The sequence below is a fragment of the Plectropomus leopardus genome, chromosome 2 (genome assembly GCF_008729295.1).
Source record: "Plectropomus leopardus isolate mb chromosome 2, YSFRI_Pleo_2.0, whole genome shotgun sequence".
Classification (NCBI taxonomy): domain Eukaryota; kingdom Metazoa; phylum Chordata; class Actinopteri; order Perciformes; family Serranidae; genus Plectropomus; species Plectropomus leopardus.
The window spans coordinates 24,953,627-24,974,640 of record NC_056464.1 but is presented as its reverse complement, the minus strand read 5'-3'; the positions used below and the strand labels follow the sequence as shown (position 1 = coordinate 24,974,640).

Here is a 21,014-nt window from a genome sequence, read left to right as displayed (position 1 = left end):
AAAAGGGGTTGAAATCCAAACCATTCCCTGAGGTTCCCCCACCAGCCAGTGACACCTTGTCCCCTTTGTGTGTGTGTGTGAGTGTTTGTGTGACATCTGACAAGGTCTTTAATATTTAAATACCACTAATAGTTGCTCTACTCTCACACTTTCTGTTTGTTTCTAACCATAAATCTTTTGGTGGGATCTTTTCTGTCACCTCTGTGTTTTTTAAACTTTTATTGCAAACACATACACATGCACACACAACTATATAAATTGTTATTGAGGGAATATTCAAAAGATTTTCTGTTTCCAGTCTGTCTAATGTGTGGATTTGTGCTTTTGGGGGGTTTTGGACCATTGGTTGGAAAGCATTCGACAATGTAACTTTGAGTTCATGGCAACAATCACAACTTTCTGACACTTTTTTAACACATTAATTGACAATGAACTTAGTTGTTAGTTTTAGCCATAGTTTGAACCCGTGCACCACACAGATTCAGTATTATTTTCATATTGACATGAGCATAAAAGCATGCTCCTTTACATTGACAAAGTAAAGGAAAAAACAACATTAAGTGTCTTCATAAGGCATTCTGCAACTATGTGCTGCCAGAACAGCTTCAGGGAGCCTTAGCATTGGGATTTTTTTCCTATGACAACAATATCTTGACATTAACATTAGCAAGCTAGCCAACGCAATGCTACATTAACAGAGGGTTGACTGCCCAGTTAACAACAAGCTTACAACATGTGCGGTGATAAAAGCACAATACTAGTAAGATTTAGTGTTCAGTGATTTGCAGGGACCCTTTCGTCTAAGGTAGGCATGTCCAAAGTATTGCCCTAGGGCAGATCATGGCTCATGGTCTGATTTTAAATGGCCCTTTGACTTTTAAAATATACTATTTTTGGCTCGCCAATATAGTATTTTTGGCTCACCACACAATATTAAGCATGATTACTTTGCATGTGTTCCATTCACCTTACCATGGCAGGACTATTATGCAGTTAGTAAACATGCAAATAGGAACTACGCAGGTGAAGCTGATGTGTTTTCATAAACAAATGGCAACAAGCAAACTAATGTTACCTACCAGCAGATATTTCCTGCAAGGCAGCACACATGGCCAAAGAAAAAAGGTGACGACAGTGAGGCCTTCTGATTTAGGAGTGTTGGAAGGTTGACTACATCTCTAAAAGATGAAACAGTTGCATGTGTCTTGTTTGTTTGTGGGTTGTTAGTTTTTTTTAATAACCCATTTTATGCGAGAAGCAGGTGGCCCCAAGGCATTTTCACATTATCTAATTTGGTCCCCCATTCAAAAAAGTTTGGACACCCTTGCTCAAAGGGGACAAGTGGACCCTAACCATTCCAGAAAAATGCCCCCTACACCATGTACCACCGAATCCTCTCACTTGTCATGTTTGCCATTCATTTATTCAAGTTTTTTCTTTAATTTGTCACCCATCTGTACCTCTTAGAAACTGTCCCATGAACCTAGAGTCACTACCAGATACGACCACTAATCAGAGCACTTAAAAGATCAGTTTTAGCAAAAACAGGTCAAAAACCGAAAGTCTCATTACTAATTTATTTACTCCCATTGTTTGTCTTTATTGATTATTCTTTGGCCTGAACTCTCACAGCAACTAACTTTTATCACTCCACTCAAATTATCTGTGCATTTAGTCTGGAGATACCTGAAGTAAATCTACACTTAAAACTGAACACAAGGTTGAAGTGCTCAAGCTTTCTGCTTGAAATTGGGTTTTCTTAGTGCACAGATTTACACAGAAGTCAGAAAGGGTGTGGCGGGATCAGTGAAAGTAGAGACTCCTTCTTATGTTTTATTAAATTACTGTCATGAAAATGGAGGCGATGCTGCCACAAAATGAGCTTCAGCGTCTGGAAGGCTTCCATCTGAATATTGTTATAGTATAACTGACTCTGGCATTTATTGACTCATAATATTGTCCAAGCCTCTTCGTTATTAAATTAATAAAGACAGTATGAATCAGGAGAGTACAGTGTCACGTGTACTGCAGTGTTAGTAGGACTTATAGTATCAGTGTGTTAGTAAGTAACAAAAGACTATAAAAGACATTCAAAAGAGACTGTAAGGGACAAGAAAATAAATATCAGATCAAACGGGGTAACTTCCTGTAAAGTGTACCTGAAGGTATAACATTTCTGTCATTTCTGTTTTCCTTTTAGTTTGGCAGTTTGTCTTATTTCAGTGGTCTTGGAATATTCAAAGAGTTTGAACACAGTCATACTCCATAACTTTTTAATAAGCTCAGTGTTTGAATGTAAGTAGATTTACTCAAGTACTTTACTTGAGTATGAATTTAAGGTACTTGTACTTTACTTGAGTAATTCCTTTTCATGCAACTTTGTACTTTTATTCCACCACATTTTAGACGGAAATATTTTACTCCCTTCTATATTTTTTACTTTACGACATTTATCTGAGTGATTTAGTTATGACATAGATTAAGACTTTTGCATGAAAAACTTAAGTAGCGTTTATAAAATATGATGTTTTGTTATAAATTTAATTAACACACAGCTTATACAAGTACAGCTGCAACAATTAGGTGATTAGTCTATCAGTCGATTCACAGAAAATTAATCTGCTATTTTTTTAATGCATTTTAATGTTGGAGTGTTTTCCCATTTTTTTTTTATCATTATGAGTTTTTTATGAGTTTTTTTTTTTATAATTTTGAGGGTTTTTTATATCTCTTCTTTTTATTATTATTTTGAGTATTTTGGATGGATTTTTTTCTGGTTTTTAAAGATTTTTCTGCATTGGGTACTTTTAATCTTTTAACTTTTAATCCTTTTCCTGATAATTATAACTTTCTTTTACTTAAGTAACATTTGTGCAGGACTTTTACCTGTAACAAAGCATTTTTACAGGGTGGTATTAGTACTTTTGCTGAAGTAAAGGATCAGAATACTTCTTCCAACACTGCATAAACTGAGCACAGATTAATATTTAATTAATTTCATGTGGTCAGACAGATGAAAAAAAACATCCTGCATATTGAAGTGTTGATGTACGAATAACTAGGTATTTCTTGCCCTGCATGTGAGATATGAATGTAGCTTTGGGCCACACTGCAGACTTCAAAGGATGTGCAGGGAGGAAATAAGCCAGCCGCAGTGGCAGCATGAAATACTGAAGGGCATCTGTGCACGTGTTTCTTTACTTTTTGTTTTTTTTGAGCAAGTTGCCGCAAATATATGCAAATGAGTGTCCACACTTGTTTCAATTAGTTTTTAGATGTATCTATGTGTGTATATTTCTGTGTAAATATTCCCTGTTGGCCAGACTAAAAGATGACCCCTCTTTTACATCATTTTGAAGTCTTCATTAGAGTTTTCTTTGAGCAACCCCTCGGGAAAAAATGTATATTTTAGCCGCACGACTGATAAAGATCTAAGAATATCGAAATCCTCACTCTGTGTTTGATAACCTCAACATGTACTGTAGCCTCTGGCACCCAAAGGTGTTGGAATTGCTATAGTTATGGTAATTATTAGGCTTGAAATCAGGAAATTCCAGATAAAATCAACAGATAAAATCAACCTTTTTAAATCAACATATTTATATAGCAAAGTTAATTGAAAAATGGGACATCCTGGTGGCTCAGTGGTTTAAAGGCATAACAAGTATCTTGAAATTTGAGGACAATTTATTAAATATCTTGAAAGTCAAAGATGAGCTGAGTTCTTGATAAGGGGATGTTCTAAGATAATCATTTTACATTATATTTGTTTATATTGTTACTTGTTAATAAACAAACATTTTCCTACAGGATTGGTTTGTTTAATGCTTATTTGTAATCCAGACGTTTTTTTTTTGTTGAATAATAACAGCTTGTGACATTTTTTTTCACTAATGAATAAATTATAGACTGTCATAAATAACAGCAATAAAAGGTTTTGAATCTAAGACAACGTCTGACAAATTGCTGTGAAACAGCAGAGCAGGAACAAAATACCAGCTCAAACAGATTTAATATTACTAGTTATTATTGTGAGATTTATATGTATTCATAGTGTCTCCATTGTCATTTCTTAAATAAACAAAAAATCAATAGTAATAATAATAGTAGCAACAATAAACTTATATCCTGACAACAATTTTAAAACCGAATGCTTACCCAAGCAACAAATATCCGAATACTCAAATATTCAGGTCCAGCCTGTGTATCTTTACTGCCAAAGTATCCAATAAAGCAGAAAATGACACAAACAATAAATAAATAAATAATTCTAAAATCTACTTAACACTGCTGCTTGACATTAAGTCAGGCCAAACTTCTTTCTACATCGGTTAAGAATTAACATTGGGCTTGCCAAAAATCTGAGACATTGTAGAGATTTATGGATGAAATCTAAACAGTGTACAGGTACTTATTTATACTAAGGGCCTTTTCAGTGTGCGCCTGTAAGGATTTGGTGTGTTGGCAAAAGGAAAGGATATGTGCTGTGTGTCCGTGTCTAGGATGAAAAGCTGGATCTAAACGGGACATCAAAGAAGATTTGCTGTCAGTTTGCTGTGGTTGTCTCCAGCTGTCTGAACTTACCTGGCTGCGGTGTGCAGATGGATGCGAGTTAAAGGAGGGGTGAGCCGTGGAGCTGGCTGGTAGAGTCTGCAAGCTGGAAGTAGTTTTATGCTGCAGCCTGACACGTTCGCTGCCTTCAGCATAGTCAAAGTTGCTCTTCCACACCATTACCTGTGAGGTGAATATGAATAACTGCTCTTAGTTCTTAATTTATTTTTATGAATGTTGTTTCATAATATACAGTGCTCTTCAGTATCACTATCAGTGGTGCCAGTAAGGCACATAATATGGCTAATCAATAGCTTATAACTGGTTGATTTTTTTTTAGGATTACCTGTTCGTCAGAACCTCCAGAGGCAAAGTACTCTCCTGTCCTGGAGAAGGCCACGCAGGTCACTGGACCCTGCAGTAGGGGGGAAAAAGAAACAGAACAATGGAGAATGGAGGTGATACAACAAGGCTATCCATCCCCATAAAAGACCCCATAAAATTTGTAGGAGCAGCTTATTACGACCCACATTTACGTTTACTGCAACCAGTGGGTGCCATAGCAATTATGATGAGAGCAGAGGAAGAATTTAGGTAACGTAATACAAAGCGTCTGTGTAGAGAGGAGGTCGGAGTGGATAGATGGGTCAAACAAACACAGGATTTTGACCCAGTAGACTGTTGTTTGCATCCCATGTGTAACCAGAAGTCAATGCTGAATAATTTTAACTTAAGTATGTATGGTAATATAAAATACTTTCATTAATGTCATGTATTTACCTTATGTACATATCTTAAATCAAGTAAAAAAATGTATATATTTTAACCTGACCATGATATCCATGTATAAAACTGCAACTGTTAACAGCCATAAATGTTTTTTTGGGAGTCACTATGTGCTCTGTGTTGCATTCAGTCCATTCATTGATCTTCAAATGCTACTTATAGTGCCTTTGAAAATACAAATGATTTTAAAATGTTTCTATTTTGCCAAGCAATAAAGCTGTAGTAAAAGTGTATATGGTAATCTTAAATGTCAGGGGAAGTAAACGCTATATAATTTCACAAAACACAAAAATACACACTCACTTCTAATGTCATAACATGTGAGGTTGAGACTGGAGTGCTGGAGAGGATGAAGTGTTTTTGTGTCTGTAGCTCATAATGTTGAAGAAACTCTTTTTCTTTGAAGAAACAAAAATATGCCCAGAACAGAGGCTCCTGCATGTGTTTGTGTGTGTTTATGTGTGTGGAGGAAGGAGTGGGCGTATGGGGCTGTGGCAGAGCAATCAATAACAGAAAGCTGAGACTCAGGTGAGGTGAGGTCACACATGGTCAAAGCCAAAAAGGATCACCTGCAGATGTCAGTTTGGCATGTTTTGTGTGTGTGTGTGTATGGACCTGGAGCGCAGACATTATCCAGCTTGAAAACCTCAGAAATCATGCTGTCTCTTGTTCTTTTTTTCTTTGCTCCACCTCACAATACAAAATGGGGTCAACGATTACAGCCCAAGCCCTCTGACTGTGTTCAAAGAGCGCATGAGGGAGAGAAGAAATAAAAGAAGGGGAAAGAAATGGACGGGGAGGCTGCTGGGAGGAAAAAAAGGAGCTGTGTGTCCCGCGGCTGGCACCCAGACAGGCTGGTTTGGGTGAGGAATGGTTTCCCAGAAGCACCTGAGAGAAGCAGACAGTGTCACTATGGCAACGCGACGGCCTGACAGACAGCATGTTCTGTCTCTGCTCTGACTAATGCCTGCTGCCAGGCTGGCACTTGCCATGGCCAGACACACACGTACACACACACACACACACACACACACGCACACGCACACGCACACGCGCACACACACACACACACACACACACACACACACACACACACGCACACACAGAGAGAGAGAGAGAGAGTCTGACAGGGCAATGAACCTAGCTGGCAAATTTTATGTACTGATAAATGAACAGGGGTTGCAAACGATTAACAAAAATGATAACATGTTTGTACTGGTTATGTTTTGTACACTGTTAGTTCTTTAAAATACACATTTAAGAGCACGTAGAAATACGTTATATTTCTATATCATTGAAATACTTTTTTTAGTCTGTGCTGATGTAAAACTGTAATGATGTGGCCTTGTATTGTTTTTAAAATAATAATTCAAATTTCCATGGGCGTAAATAAAAATACTATGAGTATGAATGTCTCCAGTTACAATTAAAGAACATAAAAAGGCAAATAGCTGAATGTCTCTGAATTGATACTGGGGACAAAATGGGATAAGTGCATCACTATGCATCTGGTCTCAGGACATCAAAATACTCCCTATTATACTACTGTAAATACATACAGTATATAACACACATATATTGCACTCAATACATTCTGATCATATATGTTAGGATGTTTACAGTAAAACTCTTGGCTTCATGAAAAAAAAAAACTACCGCACACTAATAGTTCATAACTAAGAAGGATATATTTTGTATGAGCCTATACATTGGGTTTTTTTTGGACAATCCTGCATAGTATACCTTAAAAGGCCAGATAAATCTGTTGAAAAACATTTTCAGAAATTACTTTTTGAAAGGTCGTCTTCATCCTTGCATTTGTAGGCTTATTGCTGCATTTCTAACCATACTACCAAAACTGGCATTGGTGGAATAGCATGAAACCATGTGTCACTTCATCCATATGAACTGTGCAGGCCTGTGTACATGCAAGTGATACAAATAAAACAGGACACTACTCTTAAAAACAGTGCTCTTTAACATCTGTATCACTAAAAAATTCCTCAGGGTACCTTTAATGGTCTAGTGTGTGGGACTAAGTGTCTTCTAGCAGTGAGGTTGCAGAAGGGAAACTTCTCCCATGTCCCAATCATGTAGGAGAACTATGGTGGTCGACGCCAAAATGCAAAGGGCCCTATTTAGAGCCAGTGTTGGATTTGTCCGTTCTGGACTAATGTAGAACAAAATAGCACACTCCATGGAAAAGGACCCATTCCTATGTATATTGTAAATCAACAACTAGGTGATTATGAACTAATAAAACGGTTACAGATATTACATACCATAGATGCCCCTAAATCTTACACACTAGACATTCAATAGAAGGCCTTGAAGGCTGTCAGTGCCAGTTTCTTGTCTTTGTCGTATCTACTTTTTAACTTCTAAAATCAAATCTCACCTGACATTATCTCATCTGACATTATGTACCACCTTATAAACAGTTTCAATCAGGAGTACATTGTAACTATGTAAAAACACTTGCATCTAATCTCCTAAATGAGGTCTTTAAAAGTCATAGTGTACTTATATACAAAGTTAAGAACTTTCTTCATTTAAAGTTTGGCATCACACTGTGAAATCAGATGTCAGACAGCAGAGCAGAGAGACAAATTAACCTAAGTTACGCTGATTCCTTCCAGCCAGGTAAGGAACCCCTGAGGCAACATAAACAACACATTTGTCAGATCCAACAGAAAAAACACTCCCTCAGAGCCCTCATGTGTTTTCATATACAGTACATGCACATGACTGTGCACACATACACAACCAAGCAGACACATAAACACGTACAAACCTACACACACACCGAACAGATGGGGGTCTCTCCCATTTTCAAGCTATGCAACTGGAGAGACAATTAACACCCGGAGTGTCCCAGCACCAACAGATTGGCAAAGTCACCACTGAGCCAAAAAGAACAACAACAGAAACGGAGACAGAGTGCAGGAGATGACAAATTTGGAGGTGTGAAGCTAGAAGGGGAAAAAGTGCTTTTTCATCTCGACAAAGAGAAGAGTCTTGGCAAGCAGTTGAAGAGAGGCACGACAAAAGAAAGACAAAAAAAGACAGAAATGAGAGATAGGCAACATATACGGAAGGATAGATAAACAGATGGACCACATGTGGTACTGGCAAGCCACCGATTTCCACTATAGCCAGCAAACCAGTCCATCAGCTGTTCAAACAAACAGATACAGTCAGTGAGCCGTCCGGCCGACTGGTCTGGCCAGCCAAAATGTGAGTACATGAGAGGTGAACTAATAGAGAAGGATGAGGGGGGAAATTAATATGATAATGATGGCAGCAAAACGCTAAAACATCCCTAAAATGCACAGAGAGGAGTGTTTAGTTTCGTATAAAAGGATGGGACGGAAACAGAGAGGAGGAGGAAGAGAAGAAGAGGAGGAGAGGATCCAGAGAAACGGAGGCTGAAACACAGTTCTGTTTCCTTCCAACAACCCTGAGATGAGTCATCATGAGTGGGCTGCCCGCTCGCCTGGCAAGTACTAAAATACACCACATACAAAAAAAGGCATCATACGCACACACACTCACACACTTCACAGATTCAAACATGCACAAAGGAGATGTCAAACACACTCACACGTAACTGTCCACACCAAACCTCTCACTCACACGCACACGCACACGCGCACACACACACACACACACACACACACACACACACACACACACTAAGCACAGCAGACTACAGACATGACCTATCATGATCATGGATGGGTCTTCTGTATAGTTAGGCCTCTAGGATATAAAAATGGTATCCATGTGTCATACACGCACACGTGTGTGTGTGTGTGTGTGTGTGTGTGTGTGTGTGTGTGTGTGTGTGTGTGTGTCTACCTGGTGTCCGTGCAGTGTATACAGTAGCTTGCCCTCTACAAGGTCCAAAATCTTCATTGTGGAATCACTGGACGCAGTGATGAGGAAATTACCAGCCGGGTGGAAAGACAAGCTGTTCACCACACCACTGTGAACTGGAAAACACACACACACACACACACACACACACACACACACAAACACACACACAAACACACGCACACACACACACACACACACACACACACAAACACATTTTATGACAGGACTAGAACAGACATCTTGTTCGTAAAGTTCAAACTGAAGTGCATCCTTGCGCAATAAAAGCTACAGTTGGTAACTATTGTTCTGAAACTCACTTTATTCTGAAAGAAGTACATGGTAATCTGTGAAAAAAAATCATGCTCCTTCTCTTTTTTTACTGCTTCTAATGGTATTTGCTAGAATCTGCAGTGGCTCACAGAAAACAACCATTCAGAGTTGAGGAGTCTCTAACACAACAGTGAATCATGTCAATCACTGCTTGAGAACTGCATTCAAACTGCCAAATTCAGCGGCGCTGATCAAATATGAATCAAGATTCTATTGCCGATTGCCTATTTCTCAACCCAAATGTTATCAGAAACGTATTCTAGTGTACTGTTTAGCTGCAAAATGAGAAAGTTGGTCTGGCTAGTGGCCAGTGTTTTATTTTGGATCGACTGTTCCCAAATAGTAAATAGCCTTCACACTACATGTCTTTGACTGAACACACTCACACTGATGTCATAGCCATCAAGAGCAATTTGGGGTTCAGTGCTGCCCAAGACTACATTGATTTGAGGACTGGAGGAGTCAGGCATCAAACCTGTGATCAGTGGTTGGCCCACTGACTAGCCACAGCTGCCCATTACAAGGCAAAAGAGTGGGCATAGGAGTATTTTTTTCTCATTCCGTTATGATAATATAGTGACACTTTCTACTAAAAAAATATTTAAATAAAAATTACCAACTGTAGCTTTAAAGACCAAAATTAAAACACACATATTTGTTTATCAGACTTAACTGAATTTTGCAGCATTACATGTTCAACTTTTCCATCTGTTAAATAACATTATGATTTACATTATGATTAAAATCATTTTAATAATAACAATGACTTTGACACAATTTGAGATATCTAACTTTTGAGACCTTACAAACTTTACATTGCTGGTTAATCCTGAAAAAAAAAACCAAAAACATTATTGATACTCTCAGAGTAATTTTCTTTTGCCTTTCCTCTCAAAAATTTGATTTGTGAGAACAATTTCTGTTTTGTACCAGCAGATAAGGGGCATATCAGAGTTCATTATCTTGCTCAAGGACACTTCAGCAGGTCAGATGCCGGCTCACGTGGTTGTCTGGAACCCACTGAAGTACACTGCTGCTGTACATCACAACGCCTCAGTTGCTGTGTAACTTGAGAATGGCTTAACATCAGGTTTACATTAGCACATATTATTACGCCAAGTATAGTAACCTATAGCAACTAATCAAAACTTCCCCAGACCTGAAATCAGTCCACTATGTGGTGACTGGGTTCTTGACTGAGAAGAATAAGAGGACAGCAAAACATTTGACGAGCGACACGGTCCCTCTGCTGGCTGCAAGATGCTACGACATATATAAGATGTAATGATACCTCGAGCTGCAAAAAGATGCTGAAAAGCTGCATGTCACTACACTGAGATTAGGGGGAACGTGTTATTCGAATATGGCTCAGGCTCACACGGGATAATGAGCCCTAATTTAATCAAAACCAGTGAAATTAAAAACCAAACTGCAAACAAAATGACTAAAAGAGAAAAGACAACTAAAGATACCAATTACCAATTATTCTCATGGATATCCAACAATAAACACACCACATTTTAACCACAATTTCACACTTAAGAGTGGCACAATTGGTGAATTCCTACAGTTCCTAAAGTGAAACATTGTGGAAAGAAGGAGAAACGAGAGGAGAGGAAAAGCTTTTATCTTCATGCCCCATCTCCTCAGACAGATGTGATTATCTACTATTAGATCTCACAACTCAAATCCATTTAGGGGAGCTGATTAGAACAATCAGACTGAGAGGCAGACTGACAAAAGGCATCAGCATTTGGCTTATTGAATATGCAAGGAATCTTGATTACCACTTGAATCGTGAGCTTGTAAAGCTTAACTTTATCTTGGTGTTATTTCAGTAGTTTGCTGTATTTTTAACTCTGTTTAAAGGTGAGGCTTTACTTTCGCTGTGTTGCAGAGTCTGGTGGGAGACAAGACTGATTGTTCTAAGACCAGGACAGTATTCTCCCAAACACAAACACTAGGCTTTGGTTTTGCAAGTGATTTTACTATGTTAGGGATTCGGTATACTATAAAATCCTGTAAAACTTACCTTTGTTGTTTAAGTATAAAAAATCTTTGAAAATAATATCTCTAAGGCATCAAGAGCGGCTAAACTGATTGTCTTTGCAGCGCAAAATGTAGTGAATGCTTCAATAAATGTTTGTCTTTAGAGTTAATATAGTTGTAATTTATCAATACAAATAACAACTTTGCATTAAAGCCACAAACATGCAGTAATTGAAGTCAAATTGCAGGTTTGCTGTGGCAATTGGCCATCATCTTCAAATAACATCATTATAACCTAAATACTTTACGTATATGGCAAGCTGTTTTAACATTTAATAGACCTACACTCCTATCTGTTATTACGTTTTAGATAGCCATGAAAGCATTTCTCCTTGTCAAAACAGTATTCTCATCAGTCTAAATGGTAATGACACAAACCCACAATAATATTCTTACTAGTAGAAATTGTATTTAAATATATCTACAACTTTGATTGCACCAGTCAAAACTAAATTTAAAATATCTTTATATCTTATAAATGGACTGGATATGCATTTCAGATATCCATAATTCAATTCTAGTAAAAAAAAAAAACATATCTGATATCTATAGTTACATTCTTCCAATGGCAAATTACATTATTTGTGCCATTCATGCGTATTGGGCCTTCAATCTCAAATTTCTAAAAATACATTATCACTACTTAAAGTCCCATTTGAGATATCTAAAATGAAAACTATGACTAGTAACAACTGGATTGTAGATATCTGAAATGAGTGTTTTTTTCTGGTAAGAACTCTAATGCTGATATCTAAAACAACATAGATATCTGAAATTTAAAGCGCAATACACATGAACGGCAAAAATGATGTCATTTGTCCAGTAAAGAATGTCATTCTGAATATCTAAAATGTTCTTTTTCAAAAGAAAGAGTTGAATTACAGATATCTGCAATATATATATAGCGTAGCGATTAAATGTCAAAAAGGCTTGCCATCCTTACATAAGGTTTTTTTTTACCTTGGTAGTGCTGTAGCATCTTGTGAGATCTGATGTCCCACACCTTGACAGAGTTGTCAGTACTGGCTGCAGCAATGCATGTTCCACTGGGATGGAAGTCCACATAGTTTGCATAACTTGGGAGAAAGAAAACATAGCAATTAATAAAGAGTTTGTTCAAGCTTTTACAGTACTGGAAATTCATTATTCCAGCAGGTTAATTAAACTAACACAAAACCTTTGATCTAAAATATTATTTGGAAACACCAACCAGAGAATATTTTTTGCTCATATATATGTTTTACACAATTGAAAAACACTTAACAAATGAGGCTTTCAGCTGATGCTTTTAGAGATGTTTGTAATGAATGAGTAGGCGTTCAGTTCAGTAGATTTGGACAAAAGACATGGTAATGAGGGCTGTCACCTTTTTCACTTGTTACTGCAACATCTGTGGAAATGGCTATTTTTCTAAAAAATAATAAAATTAATAAAAAATTAATTACAAATGGTAACTAATGCTCTTAACATCTTACCATCTACAAAACACCAGAACACTGACAAAAAGATATGGATAACTGCAATTATGTCACCCCCAACACATCAGTGATGTCAAAAACTGATTTATCACTACATATAAATTCTAAATGTCTGCAACGGTTTAAATGCTCATTTAGAGATCTTGTGCTTTCTTATTTTTAATGTTTGCTTCAGTTATTCCGCTGCTCTCTGCTACGAACTAAGAAAAGAGAAGTTGTTGTCATGTTGTAGCCCTGTTATATTTATCTGTTTTTAAATAATAAATTGTATGCCCTCAGTGTCTGCTGTTGTGTCAAAATGATATCGAATATCAATATTTTTCAAAGTACTGTGACAAAGTCAGAAATTCCAGTATTGTGACAACACTACATTCTTATCCACATTTTTCCCATGCATCATTTTACTGGTCTGAAGAACTCACCCAGCATGTTCATAGAAAGTATGAATACACTCTCTGCTATTCTTGTCCCACAGCTTTATAGTCTTATCGTCACTGGACGACACAATCAAACGATCATCTGGAGAAAACCTGAAAGAGATGAATTGAAAATTCTAGATCAAAAACTGTCCATTATCTTTGTCTTCAGCTTCAATTTCACAAAAGACATGTATTCATTTAAGTTGTAAAACAATTCAGAAATTGATCAGATCTATCTATGTGTAAATACAACAAGCAAACAAATAAGTTAAAATATCTGCAGCACCCAATTGCAAACACTGTATGTGTGTGTGTGTGTGTGTGTGTGTGTGTGCGCATCGTACTTGGCACAGCGGACCCAGTTGATGTGCTGGTTGAGAGAGAAGAGAAACTTTTGCCTGTGGACGGTCCACACTTTGATGGTCTTATCATCAGAGGCTGTGACCAGAGTCTGTCCGTCACCAGAAAAGTTAACGCTGCGCACGGTGCCAGTATGAGCCCTGAAAGCTGTTGACTCAGCTTTCCTGTACACACACAAACACCAAGACAAAGTTTAAAACAAACTATCAAAAACCAGTGGGTGTTCAGAAATGTGTGTCTTCTTTTGTGTTGGCAGAAGCATGAGATTCAGTACAACTGTCTAGTTTTGTTGTTTTTATGAGTCAGCATCATTGTCCTCTGTGGTAGACTTCTGGTGCAATACAAGAATAATAAGAGATACACTAAAAAACAAAAGGTCAAAAAACTTCAAAACTCACATGCTGGGAACCCAAAGACGTACAGTCTTGTCTCGGGAGGCTGAGGCCACCAAGTGGCCGGAGGGAGAAAACTGAACAGAAATGACAGCATCTTTGTGTCCATCAAAACGATACGCTCGCATCTGAGGTTTCATATTCCAGATCATCACAGAAGAGTCCATGGAGCCTGTGGCTGGGAGAGGAGGGGATACAGGTGTGTGTGATCTGAACACAACGGGCCTCATGCAAGAAACTATATATGAACAAATTTTCTCTTATTTTTGCTCACTACAGATTGTTGTCCACTGCAAGGACAGATATGCTATACATTTGAAAACCTTTTAAAAAGCCATGAATAAAAGATTTCTTGATTAACTTTGATTAAATAAAGATAATTTAATCAAAGTTTTGGAGTAATAATAATGTTCAAATTATTTAATTTCAAGGCAAAGAAATACTACTATACAGGTGCATTGATCCCAATTATTGTAATTTCACTTACTGTGTGTCCCTCTGCCGACCAGTGCTGGAATGTAACTAAGTACATTTACTCTAGTACTTTGAGTTATTTCTGTATTTTTCAAATAAGATTTTTGTGCATAAACCATATGAAGATCCGCATGTGCAGCTACAACAATTTATTAATGAGAAAATAATCTGACAACTATTTTTACAATCGGGCGAGTAATTTTTCATGCAAAAACATTTTGGTTCCAGCTTCACATACATACTGTGTGGGGACTTGCTGCTTTTCCTTTAATTTATTTTGATTTGATAAATTCATATGAACATTTTTGCATATGTACTCTTACTTTTAATACTTCAATACATTTACCTAAAATCACATTTACTTTCTTTAAGTTTATTTAACGGTAAGCTGATGTCAGTGTCACTACTGCAGAATTTCTTCTTCTTACAACCTTTTTGGTGTCATCTCTTCAGTCTTGTGCCAGAGTCTTTGCACTTGGCACAGAACCTGCTCTTACAGTGTTTAGAGGGGGTTACCTATCATAGAGCACTTTGGATACTTAAAATCATTTGGTGCATCCAAAGCTGACTTCTCTTATATTTTCTCTTACCAGAAAATTAAGAGAAAATATGAGAAATTTAAGAGAATGTTGCTGCAGAAAACATACTATACAAAAAATAAAATAAAACAGCAAACAGGTGCATCAAAATATCTGGAAACAGACAGAAAAACACAAAGATACAGAATAAAATTAAGAAACAGTTACCAATCTGTTTCATGTTGCAGCTCAAGTCCACACTCGTCACAGTCTCCCTGTGACCCTTGAAGTGTCTCTCCAGAGTTGGATCAGACTAAAAGAGGAACAGATACAGATGGCAGCAGCCACATATTAAAGCCCGTGAAAACTTGTTTCAAAATTTAAAGTACTTCTCAATAACATTTAATAGTCATGACAAAAAAAGCAACTAAAATTCTCCTTCATTAAGACTGTGTGGGTGTGTGATATGTTTGACAGCAGCAAGATAAAATAACTCCATAATTGTCATATGTAGCTTTACACTAATGACTGTGCTATGAGTTAAGAGTTAACTGTACTCAACTTGTAGGCAAGTAAAGCAGGATAAACCTCTGTTAAGAATCTCTTTTTGAACAGGAGATCTGGCCAAGACAGGCAGCAGCATGTGTAAAAACACGAACAACACACACACACACACACAAATAAATAAATATTTAAAAAATATTGTGTAGCCAAAAGTATTATGACAATGGAGCAAAGTGTGTGATCAATTAAACACCAGCCCTTTTTACAGAGATACTTTGACATGTCCCAGATATCGAGAACTGGTTCCAGTTGAGAACCAGTTACAAACTGTCTGATCCATATATATCATATGTATTTGACCCTCTGCATGCCACTGCTTTCCAACCAAGCAGCATGTCCTTACCAAGGGTAATTATCCTATTAAAATACAATTAATGCCACGCAGGAATGCTTAGCAGATCGTTTCTTTGACTAAGAAAACTTAAATGAAAATGAATGCAGTATAAACATTTTCTCATTTCATCTACTGTGTTCTAAAAACTCTTGTATTGATGCTGAAAACATGTGTAGGCCTACTTTTTTCCATACAGAAAAGTGGTGTGAAATAATGAGAATTGTACAGAGAATCAGAATGGATAATGGAATTGAAATTTGATCAATTCCTCACCCTCGTCAAAGTATAATAAATCAAAGGTGTTATACATACATACATACACACACACACACACACACACACACACACATATACACACACATACAGGTGTTTTGCTTGTGTGTGTGTGTGTGTGTGTGTGTGTGTGCATATTAGTGTGTGCATATTAGCACTTTAAGTCATATTTTGTCTGTCTTTGTTTTTTAATTTTCTATTCTTTTGAAAAAATATATTTTCAGGTAATTTTCTTGTAACTTTTTCACAGTTTCTTGCAAATGTTGGGCCCATCACCACACATATTTTTGAAAGAAATCAAGCCAGTTTGCTCAGGTTTCAAGAGTATAAGGATGAGAACCACTGATGAAGTGCTTTTTCTTACTCAAAACATAATGGCTTGAGTTCAAACGCACTACGGCCGTGAGGTGGCGCTGTTTCACATTGTTACTTGTTCAAAGTTAAAAATAAGTGACAAATCAACAAATTAACAGCCGTTTGGGGGCAGCAGTGAAGCTGAATGTATTTGGCATCACTGGTTGATAATAATGAATGAACATGTTGTTCTGTCTTATTCTGTCTCCCATCCACAGAAAAGAAAACAAGAAAACACGTCAGACGCGGCGACTTTCCAAAAACTAGTGCCCTCTGCTTAGACTGTCAGGCAACATTTTTTTTTTTTTTTAAATTTTTTAAATAAATAATTGGCACATGGTATATGGTGCCGTAATATATATATATATATATATATATATATATATATATATATATATATATATATATATATATACACTCGTAAAAGAATTATGACATGCACGCACCATGACAGGAAGTGTTGCCTGAAAAACATTACTCAGGGTTTCAAACCTCTGTAGCACCAGCAGAGTTACCAAGGAGACGGGAGCGGTTGTTGCTAATCACTGCTAGCCGTCAAACTAGCCGTTACACTCGGAGAAGGGCGGAGAGGACTTTCGGTGCCGCATGTTTTTGTGTAAAGGGACATTTCTATCATGGCAGAGCTGCACATAATAGGCCAAATCATCGGGGCGAGTGGTTTCCCACAAAACAGCCTATTTTGCAAATGGGGAGTTCACACAGGAGGAGCATGGCGTCTTTTGTCGGGGCTGAAGGAGGGTCAGACCCAGGTGGATATCCCCCAGATAGGAGACATGGCGTATTGGAGCCACCCGATTGATCTGCACTACACGACCAAAGGACTCCAAGGCTGGCCGAAGCTTCACCTCCAGGTGTGGCACCAGGACTCTTTCGGCCGCTGCCAGTTGTACGGGTACGGGTACTGCCACGTCCCGTCGAGCCCCGGACACCACCGGATAAGCTGTGTGACCTGGAGGCCGCTCGGCTCCTGGCAGGAGCAGCTAACGCAAATGTTTGTCGGCGGAGGTCCTCAGCTCCGCAGCCCGGACCTCATATACAGCGGGGCGGACAGATACAGACTGCACACCGAAGCAATGGGGACCGTGGAGCTGGAGCTCGGTATCATCCTGAGGCACTTTGACAAATATGGCGTCGAGAGTTAACACAGTGAAGTAAAAAGAACTTAAGAAACGTCTGAGGGATTTTATATCGTGCCGGTGGAGGGCTTACATATCTTAAGTAAAGTTTTTTTTACTTTTCTAAACTACTTTAGTGATTTTTACACACCGACCTTAGATATGTAAATAAAGGAAATATTGTCTTAATGAAGTTGGTTTCTTGTTGGTATGTCATTATCAGACCGTTGTCGCTCAGTGTCAAATGTGTTACTTTTTGTTTTGTAACGCACCATTTCAAAATGTATGTAAAAATCTAATGGACATTAATGTTTTGGTCTTTCAGTAGCATTTAAACACTGGATTTCTTTCAAAAAGACGGAAAAACATAAAGAACAACTTGGCTAGATGTGCTGCACAACCTGCAAAACAATAGTAAATGGTGACAAAAGACAATAATAGATATATATTTTTTTAAATATATTTTTAAAAAAAAATCAGAAAACAGTATTTTCAATTTTCTTATTTAAAGTTATGTCACAGAAAGAAGAAAAAATTCTCATCCACTTTCTTGAGGTCATTTTCATATTTTGTTTGTTTTTTTACTCTGTTTTGGGCAAATCTTTTTAGATAATTTTCTTATAACTATTTTCTAATATCACGCAATTTGAGTGGGGCAATTATGTTAAGCTGTTCGTCCCCCTCCCTATGTTTTTGAGAGAAATCAAACAAATTTGCTTTGGTGTCAAAGGATTAAACTAGATTCAGATTAATTCGTAGATATTACTTTGTGGATGGAGAAAGTAAAAATATATTTAACATCTATTTATTTTAGTCCTACAAGTTTACCAAAAAAGTTACTAAATGTATGTAAACTGTAATATTCCAATTGTTTCGATCAAAAGAAAAGAGATACCTACAATACATTACATTACTCATATTTTACTTGCCATTTTATTTTCAGTTACATTTTGTATTTTTTGTTTGTTTGTAAAACTGACCTTGATTGACATACATAAGCCAACTTCTTGCTTGACACCCAATGAGGGTGTATTTTTACCTTCATATTCCTCAACACATAATAAAGGATGAATATGGATGAGTTAAATTCTTGCTAGGAGAAACATGATAAAACAATAACGGTGCTGAACTTGGAAATGAGTTGATTCAAGCTGCTGAACATATTCAACAACCTCTACAAGCATCATTCACAGGGACACCAGGATTTTAAACTATGTGAATAGATGGACCTCACAAGTGCAGCTCTCCTTGAGACTTAAAGATGACTTCTCTTCAAAAGTTTTGTATACATCATTTTCTGCCTTCCACTTTTAAATCAATAAACTGCTGTTTTACTAATCAAAGTTTTGTGTTTAAGATGTTTTCAATCTATTTTATGACTATCCAGGGATTGGAAGTGCCTCAATGTCCACTGACATTGTCTATGACCAAAAGAAGTCCATATATGACTCTGGCCTCCATAGTCACATATGGACTTTTCATTAGCACTTTGCATGTGCTCATAATTTGAATTCATGCTACAACATAAATTATGTTATACGTGTGTCTGCTGAGAAGGCAGAAACTATACTAACAAGATGCAAATAATGTACCAAGTCTGAAACTCAAACCAAAATGTGAGAGGCCAAACAGCATACAAGAAATTATATATATTTAAAAAAAAAAATCTTTCTCAGTGGCACAATTTACCACAGATTAAATTGTTTAACATCTGGCCTATGTGAATTTTATGACTACATGCTGCGTTTATTACACACATGTAAAGGTATAGCTTAAAGTAAAAGTATGGCAGACAGAATAGCAACTCACTTCAACTCTGTGTAACACAACAATGTCTGAAAAACACACAGTATGGACTATTTTTGTGTCATATAGGGTATTTCTAATGTTTTAGTTGATAGAGTTGTGCTGTAGCTCAGATTTGACCTGCACAGACTTTAATGTACTCTGGAATACATTTCATTAAATACATGAACATATTTGTGACATGGATCTATAAAAGATCTTACATCTTTCACTTTCTTTCTTTCTTGGTATGCTTGGTATGTAGCATTTTATGCATAGTATGTTTTAATATTTTCTAGTATTTACTTGTATATGTGATTATATTTAAAGTGTAATATAGTATATTCTTTATTTTACACATTTTATAGATACAAGTATCTTTTTCTTGTAGAATATGCCAAGGTTTATTTTTCTACAGAGAAATGTTTCTCTTCTTGTCTGAGGTGTATCACTGTGTTTTTACTGATCCTGTGCAACGCTGCTGCAATGAAAGATTTTGGGGACCAATAAAGTCTATCTATCTTCTTTATATTCTCCTTGTATTTTTCTTAAAACTTTTTGGTTTGTGACATGATTCACTTCTATTGTTTTGTGATCTATTTGGACAATAAACATATCCCACCTCACAGATAAAACAATACTTGAGATAATGAGACATTTTACCCCGGCCACATACAACAGGTGTACAGTTACCCTAATTTATGATGGAAATTGCCACACATGGGGCTAGGGTAAATAACGTTTACGAGAAAGTTCCCATGTAATGTAAAAATAACTCCGTTGCTACAATTTCAAGTTTTCATGCAAGTAGTGGTTTTAAAGCTACAAACCAGAAACGAACTTCAGCTCAGAGAAGCTAACGTTCACTCACCGGTGCAGAAGTCATATTTCCCGATACTGGAGACTAACGGTCGGTGAGAGAGATTATTTCGACCGTAAACACCGAAATGTAAGTGAACTGTGCTTCTTTATTACGGTGAGTGAGACAAACGATAGTAGACTGTTGGCTCTCCGGCGGGCTAACGCTAGCTTACAACTACATTAGCTGGTAGTTGCTGACAACAACAAAGTTCAGTTTACGCGCCGCGATTGGGCGCTGATCTCTTAAAGGGGAAGTTGACCCGTTAATGACGTTTATGTATAAAACTTCGATGGCGCAGTGATAATGTTGTACGAGTATGGTGAAATAAAATGATTTGAATTTCTGATAAATAAGAGTAAATCACTGATATGATATTAATGCATATAGATAATCGAGTGTAAAGTTTCATTTCAAAGTGTAATGACGCACCCTTACCACCAAGTGTCAGCAGCGTAGTACCGCTAGAA

General features: G+C 37.1%; 2 protein-coding genes across 2 annotated transcripts in view; one reads left to right on the top strand and one right to left on the bottom strand.

Moving 5' to 3' along the window:
- Positions 1-20,616, bottom strand: part of poc1a (POC1 centriolar protein A) — a 51,905-nt gene extending 31,289 nt beyond the window's left edge. The window contains exons 1-9 of the mRNA XM_042496727.1: positions 20,557-20,616; positions 15,468-15,552; positions 14,254-14,425; positions 13,840-14,019; positions 13,499-13,606; positions 12,559-12,674; positions 9,199-9,332; positions 4,898-4,966; positions 4,585-4,734 (exon numbers count right to left, since the gene is read on the bottom strand). Of these exons, the coding sequence (XP_042352661.1) occupies positions 4,585-4,734; positions 4,898-4,966; positions 9,199-9,332; positions 12,559-12,674; positions 13,499-13,606; positions 13,840-14,019; positions 14,254-14,425; positions 15,468-15,552; positions 20,557-20,571 (1,029 nt within the window). The 5' untranslated portion in view covers positions 20,572-20,616. The remainder of the gene's footprint in view (positions 1-4,584; positions 4,735-4,897; positions 4,967-9,198; positions 9,333-12,558; positions 12,675-13,498; positions 13,607-13,839; positions 14,020-14,253; positions 14,426-15,467; positions 15,553-20,556) is intronic.
- Positions 17,299-18,361, top strand: b9d2 (B9 domain containing 2). Its single transcript, XM_042496738.1, has one exon. The coding sequence runs from the start codon at positions 17,400-17,402 to the stop codon at positions 17,925-17,927; it is 528 nt and encodes a 175-aa protein (XP_042352672.1). The 5' UTR covers positions 17,299-17,399; the 3' UTR covers positions 17,928-18,361.
- Positions 20,617-21,014: the final 398 nt, after the last annotated feature.

What these genes read in the sequence shown, in the direction of transcription:
- b9d2 (XM_042496738.1), top strand. Translation starts at nt 17,400, where the DNA reads ATGGCAGAGCTGCACATAATAGGCCAAATCATCGGGGCGAGTGGTTTC.